Raw genomic sequence first — 24,353 nt, 5'->3', positions numbered from 1 at the left:
AGTCTATAACCTCCTCCCCTCTCGCTTTCGTGTTGGGGTTGCCGGGACAGAGCGTCAGCCAAAAGGTTTTTGGCCCCAGGGATATGGCGGAGGGTGAAATCAAATTTGGCGAAGAACCCAGCCCACCGAATTTGCTTCCCAGTCAGTTTCCGCCGCCCGGTTAGGGCTTCTAGGTTCTTGTGGTCTGTCCAGATCTCGAATGGGACTCGGGCCCCCTCCAACCAGGAGCGCCATGTTTTTAGGGCAAACGTGACGGCGTAGGCTTCCTTATCCCAGACCGACCAATTTCTCTGTTCACCGGAGAATTTCCGCGAGATGTAGGCGCACTGTCTTAAGTGCCCCTCCTCATCTCTCTGCATGAGTATGGCTCCGACGGCCGTGTCGGAAGCGTCACATTGCACCACAAAGGGTTTGAGTTCGTTAGGGTGCACGAACACGGGTTCGCTCGTGAAGAGGCGCTTTAGTCTGTCAAACGCCTCTTGACACTGGCTGGTCCAATTCAGTTTAGCGCTTGGCTTTTTTGCCTCCGGACCCTTCCCTTTCGTCTGCAGCAGGTCTGTGAGGGGAAGGGCCACCTTAGCAAATCCCGGTATGAAGGATCTATAAAAATTGGAGAATCCGATGAAAGATTGGAGCTGTCTACGCGTCCTCGGGGGTTCCCACTCTAACACTGTCTGGACCTTAGCTGGATCCATGGCCAGCCCCTTCCCCGAGACTCGGAACCCTAGGTAGTCAAGCTCCTCTTTGTGAAACTCACATTTTGAGAGTTTGGCATACAGTTTGTTTTCAAGTAGGGTGCTCAGCACCTCCCGGACCAGTTTCACGTGGGAGGATAGGTCCTTCGAATAAATAATGATGTCATCCAGGTAAACCACCACCCCCTTATATAAAAATTTTCGAAGGACCTCATTGATAAAGTTCATGAACACTCCCGGGGCCCCTTGAAGGCCAAACGGCATCACTAGATACTCGAATTGCCCCAAAGGAGTGTTGAATGCCGTTTTCCACTCGTCCCCTTCTCTTATCCTGACACGGAAATAGGCATCGCGTAGGTCCAGCTTGGTAAAAATGGACCCCTCCGATACTGCACTTAGCAAGTCTTTGATTAGGGGGATGGGGTAGGCGTTTGACATAGAAATCCCATTTATCCCGCAAAAATCTGTGCAAAGTCTAAGACTTCCATCCTTTTTCTTTCGAAACAGTACCGGGGCGGCATGGGGGGCCGTCGCGGGTTGGATAAACCCCCATTGGAGGTTTTTGTCCAGAAATTTTCTCAATTCGGCCTTTTCCGCCCACCCCATCGAATACAGCTTGGCTTTTGGCAGTGGCTGGTCGGGCAGGAGCTCTATTGCACAGTCAGTGGCCCGATGGGGGGGTAACTCGTCCGCCTTCCGTTCGCTGAACACCCCCTTCAGGTCTCGGTACTCCCTAGGGACGGGTTTCACCTCCTCTATTGTCACACAAAGTTTCTCATTCTTGGGGGGAGGTCGGGGGCCCCAGATCTCCCTCCAGAGGTGAGTGACGCACCTCCGATCCGTAAAGTCTATGGTGTGCTCGCCCCACTGGATATCGGGTTGGTGTCGAGCCAGCCATCCCACTCCTAACACTATGTCGAAGGAGCAGGAGGGGGCTATTACGAATACTTCCATGTCCCAGTGGTCCTCCACCCCCATTAGTATCTCCCGGGACTGCTCCGTGCAAGGTTCTCCCCTCATCCTAGTCCCATCCATCTGTTCGAATTCAAGGGCTCGGGGCAGTTTCGCTTGCCCTATCCCCATTAGGTCCACCAGCCGCGGGGTGATTAGTTCCCGCGTACACCCCGAGTCTATTAAGCCCCGGGCGTGGATAAACCTTTTTTCCCCAACGTTCAACAAGGTCAATGGGATATACATTAGTTCCCCTGCTATTCTCACCCTCAGTGGTGCCGGCTTCTTTCGGACCTGCCGCGGGGCACCGTCTAGCGCAGGTCGGTCTCATTTCCCGCCGGCTCCAGGTCCCAAGCCTCCTCCCCGAGCTCCTCCAGTGTTGTATTATCCTCGTCTAGCACCGCCGACAGCGCGGTGCTGCTTCGCTCCGACTCTCTCGGTTTCCCTGCTTGCTGGGTTTTGGGCGGGGGACCCTTCGCAGTGGGCGCGGGGGCCCGGGCCCTCTCTGGGCAAGTAGAGGCCAGGTGGTTGGGGTCCCCGCATTGGTAGCACTTCCGCGCCCCGGAGGGGGGCTTTGGGATTGCTCCCCCCGTCTTCTTCGCCTCCGGCTTGGCTGCACTCTTGGTTCCTCGGCTGGGCTTCCCCTGTAGTTCTTGGCGCTGGATCGCCACCTCTTTCATGTTGGTTTCGATCTCTCCCGCCAGTTGGATCCACTCGACCAGGGTGTCAGGCCGGACCTGCTGCAGGGCCCGATCGAGGATCCCGGGGTTCAGCCCCTTTCGATACGCCCTGATTTTCATCGCTTCACTCCAGCCTTTGATTTTGCGGCTATGGTTCCTGAACTCTAGGGAGTATTCTCGGATGGATTTGCTCCCCTGGCGGAGCCCTTCGATCGCGGCGATGGCCAGGGTCTCCCGCAGGGGGTCTTCGAACTGGGATAACAGCGCCTGTAGGAACCCGGCCACCATCGTTACCTCTGGCCCCCGGGTCTCGAACAGGGTTACGTACCACATCTGCGCCTCGCCCTCCAGCCGGGAACCGAGGTACGCCACTCGGCTGTGCTCGTCGGGGAAGGATGTTCCCCAGTAGCGCATGTAGCTGTTGGCTTGGATCACGAAGTATTCCACCTTATCTGTGCTCCCGTCAAAAGTGGCGTGTAGCTCTCGGGTTTTGACTTTTGCTCCCGGGGGTGGAGGCCCCGGGGGTCCGGGTGGTGGCCCCGGGAGTGTTCCCGCCAGCCCCGCCGGCCCTGGGGCTGGTGATGGCTGGATGGGGAGTGGCGGGGTGCGGCCAGTCTCCTCTCCATTGTCGCCAGGACCCGATCCACTTGCTTCGCCACTTCGTTCAGGGTCAGATTCATGTTGCTATGCATCTCTCGGCGGAGATCACACCCCAGAATCTCCATCTCCTGCCTGATTTCTTCCAGGGGGTCGGTCTTCGGGGGGGATGCTCGCAAGTCGCCCTCGCCCTGGGAGTCTTCCCCATTGTCGCCGTCGCCTCTGACGGCTTCGCCGTCGTCGGGTACTCCCCTCCCGCCTTTCTCTGGCTCACCCGGGTTGCCGCTGCCTTCCGGGTCCTCCGGGGTTGCGGAGGATATTCGCATGCCTTTGCGCCGTCTCGCCCATCAGCTTGGTGGAGGCTCGGGGCTTGCACGGTGCCTTCGGGGTGAGGAAGAGGGTTTGGCTGCTCACCCTTTGGGGTCTCCTCTTTTCGGTGATGTACCACGCCGGTGACCCAGGCAGGCTGGGTATGCAGGGCTCTCGGTCGTCTGGTGCTTCGGCCATCCGCCAGAAGTAACTCTCGCCGATAAGTCCCGTTAAATAGGGATCACTTTCAAAATGTCAGCGTAGGGTTCATGGACGTTCCAACAATGGACAGACTCTTTCCATTTGAAAATAAGTTTCATTTATTGGATACATGCATGTTATTACTACAAGAGTTCTTTGAAAGTGATAAGGTACACACAAACCAGCTTGGCCTTTATGGCCCAGGATCAAAGCTAGGGGTTTTAAATCATTCACACAATACCGTTGCATTCTACTTCTAAGAGGTGCGAGGTTCCCACACTGATATCTTGCATAACTAGCCGCGTCCGTTCTCTCTTCCCCACAGGCGGTCCCGCAGCGGCTGAGAGCTGGCCACATAGTTTACACTTCAAACCCCCTTACAGCCCTTGGCGCCAAGCTTCTCTTCTCCCCCCCACTCCTCCTGCTCTCACAGTTGAATTATAGTTACAGTTCACAGGGTTAGTAAGCAATACAACATTTAGGCATTCTGGTTAATATCAATTTGAACACAAGCTGACACAGGGAGGCAGCCTGGCTTGCTCGCTCCATGCCACCTTCCAGTGCGGCACCCTGGAAGCTGTGCACAAAGGCCTTGATGATGACAGCTGCACTGGCCAGGTAGCCACAGGCAGGCGGAGTGGTTCCTCAGCCACCACCTCTTCTCTGGTATGTGTGAGAGACACCTAGAAAAATAAAATTGCCTCAATCACACACACTCTCTCTGCCTGTCTATGCTGGGCCAGGGAGCTGGGGAGAGCAGGGAGGGCAAAGCAAAGTGCTGACAACCCATTCTGGGGCAGAGAATGAAGCCCTCCCCAGCCTCTGGAGGACTCCACCTGCCCCAGGAGGGAGGCTGAAGACAGGACACACCGGCTGGCGGCGACAGGGTGGAGGCACTGGTACTTATTCCTGCTGCCTCCCTCCTTCTGCCCCCATCCACCTGGGGTGGTAACTAGCGGGGCTGGGCCTTGATGCTTATGTGGTGAGGCCAGGACCCTGTGGGCCCCATGATGGCTATGGGCCTGATACCGACCTTGATGGACCAATGGCCCAGTTCAGTATAAAGCAGCTGTATGTGTTCCTCCCCACCATTGGCAAGATAGGGTGGGGAAATACCTGGAGATTTGGGGGTGGAGAGCAGGGTTTGGGGAAGGGAGGGACCTTAACCCTCAAAAGCTACCATTTTCTCCAGGGGAACTGATCTCTGTTGTCTGGAAATCGATTGTAATAGTGGGAGATCTCCAGGCCCCACCTTGAGGTTGGCAACCCTAGGATATTTTGAAGAACAGGTTCATAAAAATCCCCCTAACTCTGGTCTAAGGCAGGTGACACATGGGAGGAAAAACAGGTTGACTTTCGATCAAGACTGGGAGGAAAGGGCTGGGAAGTTATGAGAAGTGGGGACTTTCATGAGTCACAGCTCACTTTTTTGGATATGTTCTGAAATCAAACTGAGAAGCCTTATTATATGAAGGGCAGGGTCCAGGGAAGAGAAGGAAAGGCAGGGAATCAATTACGTTATCTTTCAAGTGTAAATTCTCTGTATAGGGGAAAAAAGGTGAGTTTGCAGGCCATGTCATAGGCAGTCTGACTTCGCCTGCTTTTCCGCTGTGTGTTCAGGCCAAATCTCTTAAAGCTCGAAATATTTTTGAGAATTGTTTAAGGATTTCTACTCTATCGTTCTCACAACTAAGTTAAAACCACAAAATGCAACGTATCGAACTATTTTTCTTTTTAAAAGCGGCAATGAGAGTCTAAAAACAGCCCCAAAGCAATGAAACCGGTAAGAACCGTCAAAGATATCAAAAGCATCGGAATAAAATATGAAATAAAACGAAGGGACACAAAGAGATCGCAACTGGCTGGCCGAGGGGAACGCAACGCAAAGGTCTGTTTGCAAAATCCATTGACACACACATTATTTGGCAGGCAGTGGCAGCTCAGGTTTCTTAGGAAACTTGGAGGAAAGCGACTCGAGGAGAAAGTTTTGCTGGCTGGAAGACAGGGCGTCCACGCTTAGCCTCCCCCGCTATGGTAATAGAACGCTCGTGCATGCAATTTTGCACTGCCTCCGTAGCCGGGGGGGGGGGGGGGATCCCGTCTCCTCATTGGGAGTCGCACCCTGCCCAGCCACAGCCTTCTTCTTCCCTGGAAATGGTACGAGCCTATTCTTCCTTGCCCACCGCCCTCCTGCGATGAAATGGTACAGGCCGAGCAACTCCTCGCCCGCTCTATCTAACCTGTTGGCGCGAATCGCTCCGCCTCCCTCGACTTCTGATTGGATAACGCGACAGTCATCGGCGCTGCGATAGGTCGGAAAGGTTAGAAAGGGAGCGGGGCGAGCGCTGGAGGAGCCTTTCCTTTCCCCACCCGGCGCGCTCGGTTGTGTGGCGGAACTTGGGTTCGGACGGAGGAGTTGTCGGGAGGCGGCGGGAGGAGGAGGTGGAAAATGGCGCTGACCCAGGGGACCAAGCGGAAAGTCTGCTACTACTACGACGGTGGGTAAGGGGGGAGGGGCCTGGCGAGGAAGGGGAGGGGCTGGGGAAGGGAACGGCGGGGGCGATGAGGGCTTTGGGGGAAGCGAGGGAAAAGTTGGAGCTGGGGGAGCTTCTCATGACTGGGGTGGTGGAGGAGGACGGTGGAAGGGAGAGGAAGGAGGGAGGGATGCAGGAGGACCTGGGGATCTCAGGGGTCGGTGAGGAAACTGGGAGGGAGGGAATGGTAGTGAAGACTATGGGGGAAGGAGGACTCTGGCAATGGCATTGGCAATTGTATTTATTAAGCTGTTTATACCCTGCTTTCCTCCCAATGGGGAATCTTTCCCTCCGTTTTAATCTTGTAGCAACAACCCTGTGAGGTAGGCTAGTCTGAGAGTGACTGGGACGGCTGCAGGCCACCCAAGTGGGGATTTGAACCTGGGTCTCCTCGGTCCGAGTCTGATGTTCTTATCACTGCACCAAGCTTGGGCGGGGTGACGATGAGGGTGGGACAATGAAAGGCGGAGGAGGGTGGGGCAATGATGAATGCAGGGTGGGAGAGAGGAGACAAAGTGCAGGAGGGAGGGGAAGATCTCGGGACAGTGTAGTGATGATGCCCACCAGTGATTAAAGCTCTACTGCTGGAGGAGGGGGAAAGGGGATTATCACTAGAGAAAATGGGCTGGTTGCAGAGAAATGGGCTGGTTATAATCATACCCAAGTGTTTATGTTGCCCTCATTTGGTATGTTTGATGTGACCTCAGTAATCCATACAACAACCTTGGCAGGTGAATTTACTTCCATACTACAGGTGGGAGGGAAAGGAAGCTGAAATACAGTTGGGGTTTCCTTGTGGCCATTTCTTGGATTGCACTGTTGGCTGCTGCGCTGGCTAGAGAAGCGTTTGGAGGACAAGGTTGTTTGGGGCTCATGGAAGCCTCATGTCTGGGCTGTGGGTTCGATTAGAAGGAAAGAATCTAAGTGGCAGAGGGTGATTAGTGGCTGGAGTAGAATGAAAAAACAAAGGTGTGCAGAGGCTGCAGTGAGGGGGAAATACTAGCGCTAGTTGGAAGGAGCAGGATGCCTTTGTGAAGATGCTGAGGGAAGAAACTTGGAGATGAGCAGCCAAAGACTTGGGCCAGGGTCCGAAACTTGTTAAAGCTGTCTGCAGCAGTAGAAAAAAGCCCAGTAGCGCCTTAAAAACTAACAAAATTTGTGGCAAGGTATGAGCTTTCATGAGCCACTGCTCACTTCTTTGGCAAAGTTATTGACCTGCAGAACCTTTCATTGGTATGCATTCCCACAAATAAGAACATTCATAATCCTTTATTTCCCCCTAAAATGGTAAAAAGCCATAACTGTCTTCTAGTTGAGAGCTAGTTTGGTGTAGTGGTTAAGTGCGTGGACTCTTCTCTGGGAGAACCAGGTTTGATTCCCCACTCCTCCACTTGCAGCTGCTGGAATGGCCTTGGGTCAGCTACAGTTCTCGCAGGAGTTGTCGTTGAAAGGGCAACTGCTGTAAGAGCTCTCTCAATCCCACCTACCTTGCAGAGTGTCTGTTGTGGGGCGGGGGAAGGTAAAGAAGATTGTGACTGCTCTGAGATTCAGAGTATATAGCAGGATATAAATCCAATTTCCTCTTCTTAGTTGACCAAAGGTTCCCTCCCAGCTTTCATGAAAAGATTTCTCCTTGGCACATCTTTGAGACTGGGGGCAAGGGGTCTGGAGGGTTAGCATGGATGGCCTAAGAGTTGAATGCCATCTCAGGAAAAATGTCTTGCAAAGAAATGGGGGCTGCAAGAGATGGACTTTATTGGCTGTAGATAGGAACTGTAGCTAGGAAGTGCTATTGGAAGGCCTCAGAAGAGAAATGATTGAAGTAGTGGGGCTAGGAAGGAAAACTCAGTTGGGAGAAGCAATGACAATGTTCTTCTGTGTTGCCAGCTCAGCTGGGAAGATCGTGTGCCTTAAAAATCTACTGCTCAACCATAAGAACAATCCTCCCCCCTCCCTGCCTCTGATTTCTTTCCCATTCTTCCCAGGGTAATTTCTTGTGACTGTGGGGAGGCAGACAGCTTTACACAATGGGGTGGCAGGAAATGTTTCAAGCTGGGTGCTTTCCTGAGTGCTGGGGCCCTCTCCCCCTGGCTGCACTTCAACCAAAACTGTTTCTCCTCTGCCTCTTGGCTCTTCTCTTTGGCATAGTGTTGGCTGAAGAAAAGTAGGCCACCTTCCTACTCTAAGCAGCCTTTTCTCCCTTTTCCAGACTATCGAAGGCCACGGGTAGCTTTCTTGACTGATGGTCACATGACTTTGCAAGTTCTCTAAGGTCCAAATTCCTTAGTTTGCTGCATTTTTAAAGAGCCTCATCTGCTAATAGCCATAATTTTGAAATAGAAGGGTCTAGGCCAGAGCAGATTAATTGTTAATCTAATTAAACCTTCAGTAAGAATTGAGCTTTATGGGCCTGTCTCCTGAGAGACGTCCTCACAGCAGTTGAGGTTTCTGGGGTACACCAGTGCTTCCTGCATTGACCAGTTAATGTATGAATACAGCTGCAAGTACACCTGTATGGAGCCCCGGTTGGGCCACAGCTTTCAAACAGTGCCCTGCTGGATTGGACCAACAGTCCATCCAGACTCCAGCATCCTGTTAAGGGGTGCAAGCACACCGTAGCCTTTCCTCCTAGGGAACGGGTGTCTCCTCCTTTGATTGTGTTGGTGGGTCTTTTCTGTAACTCTTTTTTATTCTTTCCTTTTGGATGATTGTATTTGCAGTGGAGTTTCACCATACAGGGTCGTGTTTCTGTAGCAGGAAGCAGTTATGCTCACAGCTAGCATGATTGCTTTCTAATACATGAAGCTGCCCCGAGACTTGAGCAGTGACAGATGTATGTGTGTGGTTAGTTGTGTGCTGTTAGCTATTGGAGTGCCTTTGCTGTGCACAGATTCCCTTTCTGGACATTTTGGTTGCAACGTCTGCAGCTGCAGAGAACTCTAAGCTTTTATAGAACTGCATTCACAACCCTACCTTTCCCTGACTTAGACCATTGTTCCATGTCATGTAGTTTCACTTAAACCCTCTCTGTGCCTGGAGAGCTGTGGGAAGTTGCACCTAGTTAGATCTTCCAGCCTTAGTACCCAAGAACCCAGCAGCTGAACCACAGTTCCTGCTGAGCTGTGGCTCCTCCGTTCCATGGTCAAGGGTGGCTCATTGTGTCACTGTTTTGTTTTCATCTCGCCTCTCAGGGGACATTGGGAACTACTATTATGGTCAAGGCCACCCTATGAAACCCCACAGGATCAGGATGACCCACAACCTCCTCCTCAACTATGGCCTTTACAGAAAAATGGAAATCTATGTAAGTATAATAAATAGATCTGTTTTTAAATTTGACAAATAAGCCAGGGATGAGACACATCAGTCAAGAAGCCATGTTCAAGAAACAAATGTTCTCAGTCTATCAAAAGAATTAGATCTTCTTTAAAAGAAATCTGTAATCAGGATGTCAAGAGAGCACAGTTCCTGGCTCAGACCGCACTGTGCCACATTGTCAGTGATCTACAGCGCATGCTAGATACAGATACTTGTGTTTTGAAAGTTTGGGGCTGTAGGTTTTACCTTGTTTCTGAATAACTCCTTAATTTAAACCAATTACTTACCAGAGGCAGGAGACTACCTAAGAGAAGGTAGGCCAGGAACCAGTGATATTGGATTTATATTCCGCCCTTCACTCCGAAGAGTCTCAGAGCGGCTCACAATTTCCTTTACCTTCCTCCCCCACAACAGACACCCTGTGAGGTGGGTGGGGTTGGAGAGGGCTCTCACAGCAGCTGCCCTTTCAAGGGCAACCTCTGCCAGAGCTATGGCTGACCCAAGGCCATGCTAGCAGGTGCAACTGGAGGAGTGGGGAATCAAACCCGGTTCTCCCAGATAAGAGTCCGCACACTTAACCACTACACCAAACTAGCTCTCCACACCAAACTAGCTCTAGTGATGAGGTGAAATGTCAACTTTCTTCCATTATTTCATACAACACTACTACTTTGGCCCTCCCAATTAGGGGCTCATTTGTCACTCATCCTAGAACTTAAGTATGTGTCAACGGCTGTCAACAATGTCATTCTTTAGTCTCTGTGCAAAAGAACACATGGAGAGCAATTTGTTGTTAAAAGAATAACAGTATTTAGGAGCCTATGGGAGCATGTTTCTGTTTTCTTAAGCTGCCGCTGACCTTAAAGTCTCCATGTGTCAACAAAGTAAAGGGAGACTCTAGCAGAAAATTGCTGAATTAGAATTAATAAGTTTAACTGTATCAAGCAATGTGTCAGAACTTAAGAACTTCAAACGGATCCCATACTTGATTTCAAAGCTAGGATTTTATTAGAGAGAACTAAGCACTGGAAGAGACGAGATAACAGTGATGGCGGGGGCTAGCACTGGTACAGTTTTATACACTAAAGAAAACACCTCACAAAGCCACAATTCACACCAGAGCAAGCACATCTGTCTTCCCACCATCACTATCAGTGAGGAGGTTGCCTCCTTGTTCTGAAGGCCACACGGTTTGGCTTCAAAGGGCATCAGTGTGAGAATGTGCAGAGATACACCATAATTCAGTCTACAGCCCTAAATATTTTGGATACCAGTGGGGCAAGGTTAATTACTACAAAGGCATTCAGGGTTGTTAAGAGGTTACAACATGGAGTCAGTTTGGTTCGGTTACAATCTGAGCATGAGCAATACTGAAAGTACAAAGCAGGTACTGGTTACATTACAGTTAGGCCTCAGCAATAGTTACAAGTTCTGACATACTGCCCCCCCTAAGCGCCCCCCCCACGGGGAACCGACTTGGGCTTGTGTGGGTACAGTAGGTGAAACTTTTTCAGCAGTTGCGGCGCAGATACATCCTGTGACTTGACCCACTCGTCACAGCTCGGAGGGAAGTGTTTCCATCTGATCAAGTAATACAACTGGCCCCTCTTAACTTTGGAATCCAGAATTTCCTGGGCCTCATGGTGACTCTGACCCCTCACTGTCGTCGGAGGGGGCGGCGGGGCCCTGGGATGGAATGACGTAGCACCAGGGTCTTTCCGAAGAAGGCTGCAATGAAAAACAGGGTGGATCTTACTTAGAGACTTGGGCAGTTCGAGTTCTACGGTCACCTTGTTTATGACCCTTTTGATTTTGAAGGGCCCCAGGAACTTTAGAGCAAGCTTGCGGCACGTTTGTGGGAGGGGGAGGTTCTTTGTAGATAGGAAGACCGTATCCCCCACCCGCAATTCCCACTCGGGGGAATGTTTCTTGTCGAACTGCTTTTTGTATGCTTTTTTCGCTTCCTCCAGATTTTCCTGAATACCCTTCCAGCCTTCACGAAGGCCCTCCCACCATTGCTGGCAAGAAGTGGGCTCGGATGGGCTGGCGGGGAGGGCGAGCGTGGGGAATGGCTTGCCCTCGTAGCCGTTAATGATTTGGAAGGGAGAAGTTTTGGTAGAGCTGTGGAGGCTGTTGTTATAGCCATATTCAGCGAAGGGGAGGAGGTCAACCCAGTTGGACTGTTGGAAATTGATAAAACATCTGAGATATTGTTCTAGAAGGGCATTAACCCTCTCAGTCTGTCCGTCCGACTGGGGGTGATAGGCGGAGCTGAGACCCTGTTCAATGCCAGCAAGTTTGCAGAACTCCCGCCAGAAGTTGGCAATGAACTGAGTTCCGCGGTCACTAATGACCTTGTCAGGGAACGAGTGTAGTCGTACAATGTGAGTGAAAAAGAGCTGGGCGAGCTTTTTTGCTGTGGGGAGTTGCTTACAGGGGATGAAGTGGGCTTGTTTAGAGAAAGTGTCGACTACAACGAGAATGACCGTTTTTCCCTGGGAGGGAGGAAGCTCAACAATGAAATCCATGGAGACTACTGACCAGGGCCGGTTGGCTGTGGGGAGGGGAACCAGGTGGCCGGGGGGTTTACCCCCCCTGCGTTTTGCCATGAGGCAAGTGGGGCAGGCGAGAACGAATTCGGAGACGTCTTTTTTTATTTTTGGCCACCAAAACTGTCGGGTGAGTAAGTTGAGCGTTTTGACATAGCCGAAATGGCCGGCCAGGCGACTAGAATGGCAACGTTGGAGGACTTCTTTTCTGAGGTGGTTGGGCACATAGATTTTGTCGTTGTGCAACCAGAGACCGTTTTCACCCTTAGTTAGGTTAGGTGGACGGTCAGTTTCTAGGTTTGATTCAGTAAGGAGCCGGGATAGAAGGTCTCCGTCTGGAGGGGAGGTCTGTTTCCCCGAGCGGGTGGTGACTCCCCCCGAAATGGCTGACGGGGGAATGAGTGAATCTACGATTTCCTCTCGGAGGCTGTCATGCTGGGGCATGCGAGAGAGGGCGTCTGCCAAAAAATTTTTTGAGCCTGGAATGTGCTTCAGCACAAAGTCAAATTTTGCAAAGAAGCCCGCCCACCGGAATTGTTTTGCAGTCATTTTGCGGCGTCCGGTGAGGGCCTCGAGATTTTTGTGGTCGGTCCATATTTCAAACGGCACCCGTGCTCCTTCAAGCCAGGAGCGCCAGGTTTTAAGGGCAAACATGACTGCAAACGCTTCCTTGTCCCAGACAGACCAATTTCTTTGCTCGTTAGAAAATTTTCTAGAAATGTAAGCACATGGACGAAGCACCCCGTTCTCTCCCCTTTGCATCAATATGGCTCCGATTGCGGCGTCGGAGGCGTCGCATTGAACCACGAAGGGTTTCAACTCGTCAGGATGCGCTAACACGGGTTCTGAAGTGAAGAGGCGCTTTAGTTCGGTAAAAGCCTTTTGGCAGTCTGGCGTCCACGTTAAGCGTGCGCCTGGCTTTTTCGCCTCCTCACTTTTGCCCTTGGTTTTTAGGAGTTCGGTTAGGGGCAGCATGACTGTGGCGAACCCTTTGATGAACTCGCGGTAGAAATTTGCGAACCCGATAAAACTTTGGAGCTGTTTGCGGGTTTTGGGGGGTTCCCAATCCAGCACCGCTTGGACCTTTGCGGGGTCCATTGACAGTCCCTCCCCCGACACTCGGAAACCCAGATAGTCAAGTTCAGTTTTGTGAAATTCACATTTTGCCAGCTTGGCGTACAGTTTGTGTTTACACAGGGTGCTCAACACTTTCCTGACTAGCGGAACATGAGATTTGAGATCTTGCGAATAGATAATGATGTCATCAAGGTACACCACCACCCCCTTAAAGAGGAAGTCCCGTAGCACTTCATTGATAAAGTTCATGAATACCCCTGGGGCCCCCTGTAGTCCGAAGGGCATGACTAGGTACTCGAATTGTCCTAAAGGGGTGTTGAACGCTGTCTTCCACTCATCCCCCTCCTTGATGCGGACGCGGAAGTACGCGTCCCGAAGGTCAAGTTTGGTGAAAATCTTTCCTTTCGCTACAGTGTTCAACAAGTCTTTTATCAACGGGATCGGGTAGGCGTTGGACATCGAAATCCCGTTTATCGCACGAAAATCTGTGCAAAGTCTAAGCGACCCGTCCTTCTTCTTTCGGAAGAGGACGGGGGCGGCGTGGGGGGCTGTGGCCGGGCGTATGAACCCCCGCTTAAGGTTTTTGTCCAAGAATTTTCGGAGTTCTGCTTTCTCCGCCCAACCCATGGAGTATAGTTTCGCCTTGGGGAGCTGTTGCCCCGGGATCAATTCAATGGCGCAATCCGTGGGGCGGTGGGGTGGTAGTTCATCTGCTTCCTTCTCGCTAAAAGCTAGTTTTAAGTCCCGATACTCCTTGGGAATCGAAGCGACTTCCTCGAGTGTGAGGCAAGCTCGTTCGTTTTGGGGGGGAGCGTGCGGCCCCCATTCGGGGCGCCAGTGGTGGTGTTCGCACCTCCAATCGGGGAATCGGACGATCTGTTCCGCCCACCTTATGTCGGGTTGGTGGCGGGCGAGCCAAGCCGAGCCCACCACCACATCGAAAGAGCAGGAGGGGGCGATTACGAAAGTTTCAATTCCCCAGTGCTCTTCGGTTCCCACCGGGACCGCTTGGGTCTCAAGAGTACACGGTTCCCCCCTCATGGGTCCCCCGTCCATCTGTTGAAATTGCATCGGCTGAGGTAGAGGCGAGGTGGCTAGTCCCAGTGCCTCTACTAAGCGGGGGGTAATTAGGTCTCTGTTACACCCTGAGTCGATTAACGCTCGGGCGTGCATGAACCGCTTTAAGTTTGGATTAAGGAGGGTGACTGCCATAAACAATAAACCCCCAGTGGCTCTCACCGTGAGGAGTGCCGGCTGTTGCTGGACCTGCTTTGCGGCACCCATTAAAGCAGGTCGCTGTCGTTTCCCGCCGACTCGGTCTCGTCCGACTCCTCGGTCGATTCCTCCACGGCCGTCAGGTCGGTGGTAAAATCCTCGTCAGTCGCCAGGGAAGTGGCGACGGAGCCCCGACTGGGCTCCTTTGAGCGGCTGCTCTTTTTCTTCTTCGGCCCCGAGGCGGCAGGTTTCGCCGAGGGTGGTGTTGCTCCTGCTTTAACCGGGCAGTTGGCGGCGAGGTGATCCGGGTCTCCACATCTGAAGCACCTGCGCGCGGCGGCGGGGGTTGAGGTCGCTGGGGTCTTCCTCCCTTCCGCTTTAGTCGGAGTGTGTTTGGCCCCCTTCTTCCCCAACTGCTGCCGACGCATCCCCACATGTTGGAGGTTGGTTTCCACCTCCCCGGCCAGTTGGATCCATCCGACCAGAGTGTCGGGTCTCCCTTGGCTGTAGCAGCGGTCGAGGATGTTCGGGTTCAACCCGTTGCGGAACGTGGTGTACTTCATGACTTCGTTCCACCCCCGGGCCGCTGCACAATATCCCAGGAACTCAGTGGCATACTCGCGAGTAGTGCGGTTGCCTTGCTCGATGCGTTGGAGGGCAGCGATGGCTTTCTCCTCTCGAAGGGGGTCGCCGTACTGGCGGAGCATCGCGTGCAGGAAACCCGCGACTGTTGCCAGCTCGGGCTTCCTTCCCGTGTAGAGCCCCACGTACCATTTGCGGGCCGGGCCCCTCAGGCGGGACGAAATGTGGTTTACTCGGCTGGCCTCCGTCGGGTAGTCGGCGCCCCAGTGGGTGAAGAACGTGTCGCATTGTATCGTGAAATACTCCACGTCTTCTGGATTCCCGTCGAATGTAATCTTCAACTCTCTGCCCCTGCCGTCGCCCCCACCAGGAGCCGCAGGGCCAGGGACCGCCGGGGGTCCCGCTGGAAGCGGGGCTTGGGGTACTGCCGGCGGCGGCACCGGTCCTGGCGGGGCAGGCAGCGCCGGGGCGGGTGGCGCCGGTTGCACCGGTACGGGTGGTGCCGGTGGCGCCGGGGCAGGCGGTGCGGGCGGTGGCGGGGCCGGCGGAGCCGGGGCGGGTGCCACCGGTGGAGCCGGGGCTAGCGGGGCCGGCGGAGCCGCGGGCGGTAGCCCCAGCGGCAACCCTCCTCCCAACGGCGGGACCCCCAGGACCGCAGTTTGCAGGGTGCGGAGCTGGTCGTAGATCGCGGCGGATCGTCTGTAGGGGTGGTGGGCTCTCCGCTGTCTGGAACTTTTGCCGCCATCGGACCAGGTTTCCAGTTCAGATAAGCCACGAAACAATGGGATCACTGTTATAATGTCAGAACTTAAGAACTTCAAACGGATCCCATACTTGATTTCAAAGCTAGGATTTTATTAGAGAGAACTAAGCACTGGAAGAGACGAGATAACAGTGATGGCGGGGGCTAGCACTGGTACAGTTTTATACACTAAAGAAAACACCTCACAAAGCCACAATTCACACCAGAGCAAGCACATCTGTCTTCCCACCATCACTATCAGTGAGGAGGTTGCCTCCTTGTTCTGAAGGCCACACGGTTTGGCTTCAAAGGGCATCAGTGTGAGAATGTGCAGAGACACACCATAATTCAGTCTACAGCCCTAAATATTTTGGATACCAGTGGGGCAAGGTTAATTACTACAAAGGCATTCAGGGTTGTTAAGAGGTTACAACATGGAGTCAGTTTGGTTCGGTTACAATCTGAGCATGAGCAATACTGAAAGTACAAAGCAGGTACTGGTTACATTACAGTTAGGCCTCAGCAATAGTTACAAGTTCTGACATAATGGTTAAACAGTAAAGGCATCTTTTTTTAGCTTCTTTGGATGTTAAATGAATAAAACTAGGTAGACTGTTATTGCCAGTTGAAAATGTTGTGAATGTTTTTTTGGCACTTATTGTGTATTATGTATATTACTTTTATTTCATGGCCACTTCACAACTTTGTTCAGAGTTTCCTCTTTGTGTGTTTATATAAATCTGTGTTTGAGAATTAATTTTATGCACCTGGCAAAGGGACCGTAGCCCATGGAAGCCTTTGTTATAGTAAATCCGATAGTCTTTAAGATGCACTTACAGTTCCATGTAATGAAAAATTTCAATCTTGAAATAAGCGTAGAAAGCGCTCCTGATGATTTGAGCTGTGTTCAGATGGGATGGCCATTACCAAGGCATCATGAACTGGTCTGTTATTGCAGCGCCCTTACAAAGCAAGTGCTGAAGAAATGACCAAATACCACAGTGATGACTACATCAAATTTCTGCGGTCGATTCGCCCAGACAACATGTCTGAATACAGCAAGCAGATGCAGCGATGTAAGTTACAGGGGTGATATTCTGAAGCAGAAAAGCAGGGCAAGCACTTCCTGTCTGAAAGGGGACCTTCCCAGCACTATTTTCATTAGAAAGAATAGTCAGACTTGAGCAGGGATTTTAATAAGTTGTAGGCCCAGGTTCTCAGAAGCAGCAGAGAGAAATTGTAGGCAGCTGTGTTGGTCTGAAGCAAAATAAAAAACCAAGACAATGTCCACATAATACCCTTTGCTACAGCCAACCAAATGATGCCAGTGTACAAGGGTTTCGAATTAACTGGAATTCTTCATCAAGGTGGATGTTATAACAATAAAACAGGAGGGGGGAGGGGGCGGCAGCTAGATGCCTTGGATCATGATTGTAAGAGCTTGTTTGGTGGGCACCCTCTGCAAAATGCTGAGCAGACATGTAAATTTAGAATGGTGGTGGTCATGGGCCACACCCCTGACTATCTGGGATTGAGAAGCAGTTCTTCCCAATGGAAACGTAAAGGACATCAACAGTCCAAATCAAAAAGGAATGATAAAGCTGGCACTGACCTGCCATGCTGAGAGAGTGCCTGTGAGGCACTTGAGAATCTCTGTACAAATGCACAGTGTTGTGATCATTCATTCAAGTTCTTGCATTCAGTTCCATGTGACTCCTGCATATGAGAGTGCTGGCTAAGCCATCCCCCTGCATGCCTCAGTGTAATTTCTTGAACTGAGAAGAGGTTGGACTCTCTTTTCTGTAAACCACCCTTTTGCTGTGCATTTGCTCTCCTCTTATGCAGTGCACATCTAAACTACATGGATTGATTTAAAGGGGAAATCTCACCTTTTCTCCTGACGCTTTACAGTTTTTTAATATTACTGCCAGATCTTCCTCTTCTCCATCTGTCTCTCCTCATGCCCCAGCAATTGTTTTCCCAACTAAAGAACTATCCTTGTTTTAAACAGAAGCTGGTGTTTCTTATACATCTCTCTTGTTCTGTCGAGTCTACTTACTGCTCAACTTGCCAATGTCCTTTTTCCCCCAGTCAATGTTGGAGAGGACTGCCCTGTATTTGATGGCTTGTTTGAATTCTGTCAGCTTTCTACAGGAGGCTCTGTTGGTAAGTGTTAGTAATTTTTAAAAACTCAAAGGATGCTTGAACATGTGTTAAGGGGGGAAAGTCCACTTTGAAGAGGATTTCTGTTTCACTATTGTTCTGACCACCTTCTGCCTTGAAAGGGATCTTGCAAATTACAAAGTGATGAATAATGATAAGCAGCTCTCACAATTAGTGTCATTAGGTATAGGTGCATGTGTGTTTTTTTTACAGATACATAGCATATGAGGCTATGTGTTTAAAATCTGTAGCAACCTGAGTGGCCCTGACTAACTCAATCTTGTCAGAGCTTCTGAACCTAGAGCAGGATTGGCCACAGTTAGTACTTAGATGGAAGACCACCAAGGAAAATTAGGGTTGCTTTGCAGAGGATGGCAATGGAAAACCACGTCTGCCTGTCTCTTACCTGGAAAACCCCATGGTCCTTGGGTCTCCATGCGCTGGTTGCAACTTGATGGCACGCAATTATTCTTATTAGTTGAAAACCTTGACTGCTTATATTAAGGGGTGCATGAGATGGTGTGATACTGAAAATTTAAAGTACAAGACATTGCAAGAATACATAATTTGCATTTGTGTAAGTATGATACAACAGTCAGGTTTCTCATGAGTATGGTGGATTTTTTTTGTATGTGTATGCATGCTTGGAAGTCATGGTGATTTCTGACAACCCCAGCTGTGGCATTGAGGGTGTTCAGAAGAGTAGCTTGATACATCCTTCTTCTGCATCCCAGTCCTGGTATTCCAAGGAGGTCTCCCACCCAAGTACTTGCCAGGGTCAGCCCTGCTTAACTTCCAAGATGAGAAGTTAAGGAATGATATGAGAATGGGCTTGCCTGGGCTATCCAGGTCAGGGCAAGTATAGTGGCTTTTTGAGCTACTTCCACAATTTTAGATCAGCGGCTGGTACCAATTACCCCTCTACTATACAGCCTGAATGCTGACTTCAGCAAACTTTTGCATGGAGCTGCGTTATGGGAATCCTGAGTTCATCAGCACAAGTTGTAGATTGTCTTCTGTGCGGAATTCTCAGTTTTACTGACTCTGTACAGCTGACTGTGTCCTAGGGCTCTTTGCAAACTTGTCTTGTGTCATGGGCTCACAAATCTCTCCACAGCCAGTGCAGTGAAGCTGAACAAGCAGCAGACGGACATCGCTGTGAACTGGGCAGGTGGCTTGCATCATGCCAAGAAGTCTGAGGCCTCTGGCTTTTGCTATGTTAATGACATCGTCCTGGCTATTTTGGAACTGCTCAAGTACGTAGGACAAGCTGTATGTTCCAGAGCTCATAAAGAAATCAGATTCTGGTAGAGAAAACAATAACACCTTGTCAATAGAATGCCTGTCAGTACTGGTTTTTATTAAATCTTTGGCTTATGTGATGTAAACAGCCGATAAGGCAGTAAAATTGTTCTTGGACTCTGCTATTTCAGCCTGCTAGTGGAGAATCACATGATTAAATGTTGGCAACCACAGAAAACTCCCTTGCATGTAGAAAATGGGGTGTCAGGGACACTGGTTCTAGCATAACCTCCTTCCTGAATCCTGAGTGTTTATAGTTTCCAATGGGAAGCATTCATTCAGTCCACTCTCTTTTTCCCTCCCAGTCCTCCAGGAATTCTGAAATGGCTAGCTGCTGTTTGGGTGAACTAGGCTCAAGGCAATGTTATTTTCCTCTTTGGGCTAGCTCGCAAGGGAGCTTCTCTCATCATGAGATGTTCCTTGGGGGTGGGGCAAAAGCTGATACGCATAGAAGCTTCTGCTCTAAGTCTTTTCGACTGTTTCAGGCATAATGTGCTATAGCAGTTAACAATTTTCCCAAGACAAGGTCCCTGTGAAAAATGGTGTCCCCTCAGATGCTAGAAGTATCAGCTTTTATTTATGTACCCTGCTTTTGGAGGAAGCTTGACTTCCCAGATGGTTTTGAACCCATGTCTGTTGTGCTGGATTTTAATATTGCATTTCTGTGTGGAGTTGGAAGAGGAAGAGACTGGGACCCTGATTACTTTCTCTCCCAGCTTCATTTTTGTTTCCTTGCTTGTGATTTCAGTTGCTCTTGCCCACTTGGCCAGTCACTTCCCACTCTAGATTTGTGCAAGAAAACCAATTGCTGAGATCCAGAGTTGCATTTGAAGTCCCATTTGCAAAAAGTTATCCACGTGTGGCTTCTTTTTTGGGAGGGGCGGGGGAAGAATGTGTGTCCTGCTTTCCTGAACTTGACCCTCATGCTACATATCCAGTTGGCTGGTATGTTTACTCAGACTGGGTGTGTCAGGGTAGCAAAGTAATTGACAGCCCGTGTTCCAGGCAATGCTCGATCTCTTTGGAAGTTCATCAGGGGTTCCTCAGTGGTAACAAGCAGTAAACCATAGTAGACAGGACTTCTCAGACAGGCAATGCTGCATAGTGTCACTGATCTTCCACTGGAATAAGCAGTTTTAAGGGGGAGAGAGTTTGGCAGCAGGGTTCATATGTCTGTTCATATGGGATGATGGTGAGACCTCACAAGACTGGCCAGTGCCATGTAGGAAATGGACTGCCAGTTCTAGGGTACAGGCATTTCCCTCCCCCCCCCCAAAGAACTCCTCTGCATTGCTCAGGGGTTCCTTGGCTGACTAGTTGATGTGGGAAGTGGTCTCCAAAGGTAGAAGTAGTGGAATCCTTATAGTCCTGCCTATCCAAAACAGTGCAGAAAAGGAACTGACAAGAAGACCTCATTTGGGTATCAGGTGACCAGCTGGACAACTGTTTGCCATTCCAGGTACCACCAGCGGGTGCTGTACGTTGACATTGACATCCACCATGGTGATGGCGTGGAAGAGGCCTTCTACACCACAGACCGCGTCATGACAGCATCCTTTCATAAGTACGGAGAATACTTCCCGGGAACGGGGGACCTGCGGGTGAGAATGGAGGCTGGAGCAGAAGCTGACCTGGAAAACCCCAATTAATTTCTGTTTCCCTTAAAATCTCACACTTGTTCTTACTGAACAATCTTTTGCCTCTTTTTTCCCCCTGGTGGAAATATATCCCAGGTGGACCCTATTTATGTGCATCCTCTTTTTTCTGAAACCATGGTTTAGGGCCCGTTAAAAGCATAGAACCCTCTGAATGCTGTTGTCAGAGCAGCAGCCTGTGCTGGAATCCTCAATCTGGCTTTATGGCATCTGTGAGCAGAAAACTCTCCTCTGTGCAACATAGGAAAAGGGACTGGCAGCGGCATTCGACTCTCTGAGGATCTCTTAACTTTATTTATTTGAGCCACACTTCTAGTCAATATGGGAGCTTGAAAAATTGAGAAGCCTTCAAGTGAGACTTTGGAAGCTGACAGGGGTGCTGGGGGTGGGGGTGGTCCTGGTAGCAAAGTGGGGGGCATCAGCGCTTTCACTCCCTTGTCAAGGGCCTGCAGGAGCAGATTACATCTTGCAGCATAAGCCAGCCTAAAGATTTTGAAAATGCTACCCCCAGTGCTGTTTTGTCTTAATTCTGCATACTTGCATAAAATGTACACTGCCTTGCTCAGAAAGCATATACAGTTGCCTTGGCTCCCAAGAATGAGGAAGGCGGGTTAGTTTTTAGAAAATAATAATACAATGTCTAAAGTGTTTTGCTATTCTGGGGTGAGAGAGAAAGTCTAGGTGATATTATGATCTGTGATATATCCTTTACCCCACTAGGACATTGGTGCAGGAAAAGGAAAGTATTACGCTGTCAACTACCCTCTCCGGGATGGAATAGACGATGAATCCTATGAAGCCATCTTCAAGCCAGTAAGCTTCTCTCCCTGATGCATCTCATTGGGAGTCTTCTCCCCCCGCCCCCCCATTGCATGCTGCAGCTCTTCTGCCATTGTCATGATGTTATATTGCTGTAATACTGTTCTGGGTGGGCATCTGACCAGTCTTTCCCTTTTTTAATCAGGTCATGTCTAAAGTGATGGAGACATTCCAGCCTAGTGCCGTCGCATTGCAGTGTGGGTCGGATTCTTTATCGGGGGACAGGCTGGGTTGTTTTAACCTGACCATTAAAGGTGAGAGGGGACTTTGTTTCCTGTAGGTGGGGTGGCATTTGGTTTTATTCAGGATCTTCTCAAGAAATATTTCCACTTTACAAGGAGAATTTCAGGATCTCTGAAGTGTTGCAGAACATGGCAGGGTGCAAGTTTTGGAGCACAGACCGTTACTTGCAAGAGATCCAGGTGCATCTGAAGAGAGCTGTGTTTCTCAGAAGCTTATGCTACAATGAAATTTGTTAAGTCTTAAAGGTGCTACTGGACTTTTTACTATTTTGCAGTAACAGACTAACACGGCTAACTCCTCTGGATCTAGATCCAGGTGGGCAGCCAAGTTGGTCTGAAGCAATGGAACAAAGTTGGAATCCAATGGTACCTTTAAGACCAACAAAGTTTTATTCAGGGTGTGAGCTTTCATGTGTCAAGCACACTTCCTCAAACAGAATGAAATGGAAACAGAATCTTACATATATATATGGTGCAGAATAAATTAGCATACTCACAGTTACTTGAATAACAGTCGTATTGTGCTCGAGTGTCCGGGGAGGCCTAGTTCTGGAATTTTTGATGCCCCTACATGAGTGAATTTTAAGCAGCCACTTGTGCAGTTGGGTGTGGTTCCTCTCCAATCCTGCCAGTTCTGCATGTCTCCCCAGGGATCTAACCCTCTTTCTCCTTTCCATAGGTCATGCTAAATGCGTGGAGTTCATCAAAAGCTTTAACTTGCCCATGCTGATGCTTGGAGGAGGAGGCTACACAATCCGCAACGTGGCCAGGTGCTGGACATATGAGACTGCTGTGGCATTGAACACTGAGATCCCAAATGGTAAAGTAGTATATATGTAAATGTAGGGTTTTTCCCCTCCCCTGGAGCTCTTACAACGTCTTTAAAAATGAAGCTTGTGGTTTATTGCTGGATCTCCATACAGTAGATGTATTGAGATGTGACAACTGGCTTGTCTGCCTATTTCCTTGGTCCATTGGAGGTTTAGAAGGATACATATGACACTGTTTCAATTAGTGTTTAACTGAAATGCTGACCACCACCACCAAAGACGCTAGATCCAATGGATGCTTAAGATCATTGAACACCATCTTAAATCTGTATTGAAACTATCACCAAATTATTTTTAAATGCTTTTAATGTAAATGTTTTTTATTGTAAGCTATGTATTGTGAGCCGCCCTGAGCCTGCTTTGGCGGGGAGGGCGGAATATAAATCCAGTAAATAAATATGCATGGATCTGCTTCCTGTAGGTTGTGCTCATCCAGTGTTCTTCCTCTATGACAGGAAACGCAAATATTTATTTATTTTTATTTCTTTCTATTTGTATCCCGCCCTCCCTGCGAACAGAAATAGATTCTAGGTGTTGGTCTGAAGTGGCCAAACTTGCTTAATGTAAGAGCCACATAGAATAAACGTCAGATGTCTGAGAGCCACAAGACATGAACATCAGATGTTTGAAGGAAGGAAGAAAGGAAAATAGATGGAAGAATGGAGGGAGAGGTGGAAAGAAAGCAACTTTAAATGCATTATCCAAGCTGCCAGCTGGCTTGGCTTGCAGAAGTGATTTAAAGAGACAAATGCCTTCTCTAAGCCTGCTGACAGGGCAGTGGGGGCTTCAAGAGCCATGCAATATGTGTGAAGAAGATATTGGATTTATATCCCGACCTCCACTCTGAAGAGTCTCAGAGCGGCTCACAATCTCCTTTATCTTCCTCCCCCACAACAGTCACCCTGTGAGGTAGAAGACGATATTGGATTTATATCCCGCCCTCCACTCCGAAGAGTCTCAGAGCGGCTCACAATCTCCTTTATCTCCCTCCCCCACAACAGACACCCTGTGAGGTGGGTGGGGCTGGAGAGGGCTCTCACAGCAGCTGCCCTTTCAAGGACAACCTCTGCAGAGCTATGGCTGACCCAAGGCCATGCTAGCAGGTGCAAGTGGAGGAGTGGAGAATCAAACCCGGTTCTCCCAGAAAAGAGTCCGCACACTTAACCACTACACCAAACTGGCTCTCCACATGAAAGAGCCACATGTGGCTCCCGAGCCACGGTTTGGCCACCCATGGTGTAAAGTAATTACTGCTAATGCAAAGGTAATCTGCTTGGAGAATGCCTCTGCCTAGGTGCCTCTTGAAAAAAGCTGTTTTCTGTTTGAGAGGAAAATGACATTATATTGACATGAGAAATTTTCATTAAGAGATTTTTATGATCCCTCCAACACATGCACATCGCAGCCTGAACAAGCCTACTTGAATATAGTAGTAGATTGAATAAATTGGTGTGCATTTGCCCATATGGAGCCAGATCCCCCCCCCCCCCCCGGGCAATGTCTGTTTTCACGCACATTTGAAAATGCACTTCAGTGCAGCTGGTTGCAAGCAGATTTTCCTGTTTCACACAGGAAAATCCAGTTGCAGACAATGGCTAAAATGGATTATCTAGTGTGTGTGAAAGCAGCTTTTATGGCTTTTCTTTGTGCACACTTTTAATTGCCTTGGTGCAGACCCAGTCAGGTTTCAGCATTGTGTGCTTTTCTCTCTTGCAGAGCTTCCATACAATGATTATTTTGAATACTTTGGCCCTGACTTCAAGCTCCACATCAGTCCCTCTAATATGACCAACCAAAACACCAATGAATATCTGGAGAAGATTAAGTAAGTCTTGTTCAGCGCTGGTGAGGTTCTACTACATCTCTCTGTCCTTTTGCTGGTTGTCCGCTGC

General features: G+C 49.9%; 1 protein-coding gene across 1 annotated transcript in view; it reads left to right on the top strand.

The window, feature by feature from the left end:
- The first annotated feature begins 5,753 nt into the window (after positions 1–5,753).
- The window catches only part of HDAC1 (histone deacetylase 1), a 35,178-nt gene continuing 16,578 nt past the window's right edge, over positions 5,754–24,353 (top strand). The window contains exons 1-10 of the mRNA XM_060258515.1: positions 5,754–5,931; positions 9,159–9,271; positions 16,409–16,526; positions 17,542–17,616; positions 18,731–18,869; positions 20,375–20,516; positions 21,291–21,383; positions 21,535–21,643; positions 22,311–22,451; positions 24,178–24,286. Coding sequence (XP_060114498.1) covers positions 5,883–5,931; positions 9,159–9,271; positions 16,409–16,526; positions 17,542–17,616; positions 18,731–18,869; positions 20,375–20,516; positions 21,291–21,383; positions 21,535–21,643; positions 22,311–22,451; positions 24,178–24,286 — 1,088 coding nt within the window. The 5' untranslated portion in view covers positions 5,754–5,882. The remainder of the gene's footprint in view (positions 5,932–9,158; positions 9,272–16,408; positions 16,527–17,541; positions 17,617–18,730; positions 18,870–20,374; positions 20,517–21,290; positions 21,384–21,534; positions 21,644–22,310; positions 22,452–24,177; positions 24,287–24,353) is intronic.

This window comes from Heteronotia binoei, chromosome 17 (assembly GCF_032191835.1).
Source record: "Heteronotia binoei isolate CCM8104 ecotype False Entrance Well chromosome 17, APGP_CSIRO_Hbin_v1, whole genome shotgun sequence".
Classification (NCBI taxonomy): Eukaryota; Metazoa; Chordata; class Lepidosauria; order Squamata; family Gekkonidae; genus Heteronotia; species Heteronotia binoei.
This window is presented reverse-complemented; position numbering and strand designations above follow the sequence as displayed.